This window comes from Pteropus alecto, unplaced genomic scaffold, assembly GCF_000325575.1.
Source record: "Pteropus alecto unplaced genomic scaffold, ASM32557v1 scaffold312, whole genome shotgun sequence".
Classification (NCBI taxonomy): domain Eukaryota; kingdom Metazoa; phylum Chordata; class Mammalia; order Chiroptera; family Pteropodidae; genus Pteropus; species Pteropus alecto.
In genome coordinates, this window is record NW_006433948.1 from 3,464,520 (window position 1) to 3,469,136 (window position 4,617).

The 4,617-nt window shown below is 55.4% G+C and overlaps 1 protein-coding gene across 1 annotated transcript in view; it reads left to right on the forward strand.

Annotated features, from left to right (window-relative positions):
- Position 1: 1 nt before the first annotated feature.
- The window catches only part of NHSL2 (NHS like 2), a gene marked incomplete at its 5' end in the record, with an annotated part of 14,136 nt that continues 9,520 nt past the window's right edge, over positions 2-4,617 (forward strand). The window contains 3 exons of the mRNA XM_006908565.3: positions 2-158; positions 2,839-2,966; positions 3,249-3,444. Of these exons, the coding sequence (XP_006908627.1) occupies positions 2-158; positions 2,839-2,966; positions 3,249-3,444 (481 nt within the window). The remainder of the gene's footprint in view (positions 159-2,838; positions 2,967-3,248; positions 3,445-4,617) is intronic.

Here is a 4,617-nt window from a genome sequence, read left to right on the forward strand (position 1 = left end):
AGCTGCAGCTAACTCGGGTCGGGAAAATGCGACAGCGACTGCCCACTCGAGGTCGTCATGGCGACAGCCAGTGAACGTGTTCCTCTCCTCGGGCAGGCCCCCGAGTGTAGAGGAGCTGCTTCGCGAGGCGCAGTTCAATCTCCAGAGCCTGTTGCAAGGTACCGAGAGGGAGGGGGGCCGCGGCCAGACCCCACAGGCCAGATGCGCAGCGGCTGGAGGGAGGCACTGAAGACAGGACGGGGAGCAGAGAGACAGACAGACAGAGCCGTTGAAAACCTACCGAGACACAAAACACACACTTTTCATCTTTCCCCTCCTAGACTGATGATTCCAAGAGGCCCTATTTCTAAGGCCGTTTACCACCGGCCTCTTTTTTTTTCTTTCTGTTTTTGGCGTTCAGTAGTAGTTCCTGGGGAGGAAAGGACAGAGACTGAGGCAGGGCAATGGGTCACACCATTTCCAGAGACAGCTGGCTGAGAGCCTCCCACAGTGTGGCCTGCGTACCCTCCACACCTTCTCTTGCCACAGCGCCCATGCCTTTGGAATCCCGGCACCCAAAGCCAAAGGAGCCATCTGCAGGGTCTCCCACTGGGGGCTTCACTCCCTCTGCTCTGCACTAACCCCATCCGCGTGTCTCCTAGCTACTGCCTCATCGCAGCAAGCCTGGTACAAAGCGCCCAGAGCTCACCGCATCCCCAGTGGCGGTCCCAGTGTCTTTGGAGTAGACTCATGGGCACGTGCTACGCAAAGCTGGGTCCGCCAGACCCACACAAGCAGCCCAGTCAGAGTGCCTGAGCAGTTGGACTGCAGCCACCAGGCACAAGGACAAAACCCAGACTTGGAAAGCAGACGGAGCTGGCCGTGTGACATTATGCAGATTATCCACCCTCTCTGAGCTTCAGATTAACCAGTCATCTTTAAAATGGGGCTACCACACATGGCATCATTTCGTGAGAACTGACAATAAGGCATATGTAAATTGATTAGCAAGACTATCTTGCAGCTGGAGAGACCCTGATAAGATGTGACACCAACCCCTAGTACATGTCCCTTGGGACAGGGGCTGAGCTAAGCTCAGTATTAAAGTGGATATGAAAGAAACACCAAGGTGATGCCTGATAGGACCTTACAGTTTGAAAAGCATATGCTTTGAGCGGAGGGACTTATGCAATGTAAGTGGCAAAAGTCTGACAGCTCAGCGCTCTGAGGGAAATGACTGGCGTGCCGCAAATCACTGGATGGGAGGCTGCGAGGGGCGCGCGGGCATCCACACGCGCTGGACTGTGCGCTTAAGATTTGTGCACTTTACATAACTTGCATCGCAATAAAATAATACAAATAAAACCTCAGTGCTAAGTCACAAGCTCCACTAACCCTCCGGGCCTAGAAGCCCTCCCCCCATCCCTCTTCCCCGCTCCAGTCCGGACAGCTTCTTCAAGTTCCGTCCTTGCCTCATGCAAGGCCTTTAACATGAGTTCTGCGCTTTGCATCGTTCCGGCCTATGACGCACTTTGCAATATCCGGTTCAAGGGGACTTGTATAGTTCTGAACTCCTTTTTCTTTCATTCGTTCATTCATTTCTTCATTCATCTACTAGTCCTGGGTATATATTTTGTCCACCTAAGCAGACTGAGTTTGTCAGCATAAAGAAACACACGCCTCGGGCTTCCAGAAGCACCTGGCACAGGGCTGGATCCCCAAGAAGTGCTGAGTAGACATTTGTTGAGTGAACATTAAGAGACGTCTTATCAGCGCTTGTTTATCCATGCCAACTAAGAAAATGACAGGTGGCCACCAAACTGGACTATGGCCATAACGCCCACCTCTCTGCTAGGGCAGCGGTGACCTTAGAAAAACAACATTCCAAGGGACACCCTGAGCCTTCATGCATGCAGATAACAGAGAGCTACCATGCAAACAAAGAGTCAGAGTGTTTTGTGTTGCTGCCTTAGGCAGAATCGGGGCTTGGGGGGATGGGGGAGCCTAGAGGGAGGCAAATTTCACCTCGAGATAAGGAAGAGCTTTCTTGACACAAGTGACAGCCCTAAGTGTCCTTGGACTAAATGAACGGCCTTGGGGGAAGGCCGCTCCCCCCCTGTGCAGGTGTGTACAGAGGCCGAAAAGGCACCTGGGAGGGCTGCTGATGGGGGGAGTCCGAGCCCACAATGGGCTGTTGCACCAGAGGACCTCTGGGGCCCCAGCCGACTCCAAGTTTCTATGATTCCTAAAGTCCGTCTGTGTACTCACGTACACATCGAATTCATCACTCACAAAAGACCATCCGAATCATACTCATCCTTCTTATTTCCTGACGCTGCCTCGGACTTCTCATTTCTTCTGTGCCACCATTTAGCCTTCCCTCTCCTTCACCTTAGCTCCCCGCCCACCCGAGGCCTGGCCCCACGACCTCCGGGGGAGCATGCCACGTTGGGCTTCCTCATGCAGATCCCTCTGCGCCTCACACAGTTTCTTTCCGGGGTTGCGGAACCTGGACAGAGAACCTGACAGCAAAAAGTAGCAGAAGGACTCTGCACGCTGCGCCCTGAGCCTCTGCTCTGAGTTGAGCACTTCAAGTGGGGTCCTTGAGACAAGGACCTGGTCCCAGAACCAGCACAGCTCAAATTTCTTGACTCCCTTTCTCTCGGCTCTCAGAGTCCCAGAGAGTAGGCATTTTTCCATTTCCGAATCCAGAGGCTCAGACGCCAGGAAGTACCGTAAAGAAGCCTCGCGGGTCAGGCCTGGCAGCTAGAGCGGGAACCCCAGCTCGGTCCCTCCCTGCCCAGTGCTTGGCCTTGGCCGTGGCCCCCTAGAGTGTGTACCCGCTGTGCTGTTTTTCAGAGGAATATGAGGAACAGTACTCGGAGGCCAGACTGCTGGGGCAGACCTTCCGCTCTGCCGATGAGGCCCCTGAGCCCACCCCCAGCCCAAGGCCCCAGTCGGCCAGGCGTCTGGAGTTTGTACTGATGGTGAGTCGCCTCTTCCCCTGCCTGGGAGAGCCAGCATGGGGAGCTCGCCCTGCACCCAGCGACAGGGGACCTCAAGCTGCTTCCGTTATCCACTAGAAGCTGCTGCCCACCTCTGCCCAGCAGCAGAGCAACCCCGAGGCTCACCGACATGGGCCCTGCACTGCAGGTGTCTGGCCTGGCAACCTGCGCACACTTTCCTGCCTCCCAGACAGCAGCTGGCCCGTGGGCATGGTTCATCCCCAGTCAGGAGCCCACCCTTCCCATCGCCTTCTCTCCCAACAGCCTAGAAAACAGCAGCTGAGCGAGGATGAGACCACCACGCAGGGCGTGAGGGCCCCCGAGGCCTCCCTGAGCCTGTCTACCACAGCCGACAAGCAAGCTGCCTGGGATAGCCCCTCCCCTCTGCCCACCCTAGACGAGAAGCGGTGGCTTCAGCCTTGTTCCACGCACTCTGACATTGTGCCCATCAACATCTCTGGTAGAGTTGCTTAGCACGCCCTCTGTCTGCTTCCCTCCATGCCAACCACAGACCATCCTCCCCAAAAGCAGCGGGTGCCCGGGGAGGGAGCGAGACATCCTTTGCTTCTGGCTCGCACTGCACTGTCAAGGTCATGGCTCTTGCCAGGGAATGGAGGCATGCAGAAGAGGGGGCTCTGGCTGTTCTTTCTTCACTGTACACTGAGACCGTCTCATCACAAACAAAACGTTCTTAGCAGGAAACTCTAAAACTCGATCACCATGCGTGCTCTTTAGAACGTGTAAGGAAATTGGAACTTTGTGAGTTATGCGTGGGCTGGGGACAGAAGACTTCTTGTGCCACAAGCTGGGTCTGGATAGGAGTCGGAGGGGAAACATGGCATTCAGGGTGCTCGTGGTAAAAGGGGGGTCACAGCCAGGACACAGACCACGGGCCCAATGGCACTTTATTTACGTAGACACTCGCTCTTCCAGTGAGGTGGGGCTCCTCAACCTGTGTGGCAAGCGTTCCAAAACGGAAGTAACGGAAGGCGCCAAGGTCTTTATGGCGGGACCCAGGACCGCCTTGACAGTGGGGAAAGTGATGTATGTCACTCAGCTGGCCGTGACTTTGCAGTTGTGTGACACCTTATACCACACGCGTTATGAAGTCGCGCTCCACACTCCAGCGGCTGTAAGTGGAAGAGGGAGAGGGTTGGTCATTTGAGGAGACAGGGCCAGCAACCCGGTGAAATCAAGACCTCATAACCCAAAGGGGCCAGAGGCACCCTGTCAGCCAGCACTGGCCTGTGCCGTGCTGGGAGAAGTTGACAAAGGTGACGAGGACAGCTTTGGGCATATATGGTGCCGCTCCCTGGACGTGGACATGGGGTCACCCAGTGCCACCGGTATTGTCTCAGGAAATCAGAGGCACGAGACAGGGCCCACAGCCTAGACAGATAGATCAAGAGGAGTGAGGGCTTAGAGGGGACACTCACTCACTGATGGCAGGCACTTCGCTTCTAAACTTCTGTCTTATTCTTAGTGAGGCTGACCCTGAGCTTTGCCCATGGAGTCCCTTGGCGTGGGGGGTCATATGGAGCCAGGGGACTGAGAAGGTTTTTTTTTTTTTTTTTATGGGAGAGGTACCCTCCCGGCCCCAGAGGAGCAGAAACTGACCCAGTGCTTCCAGAAA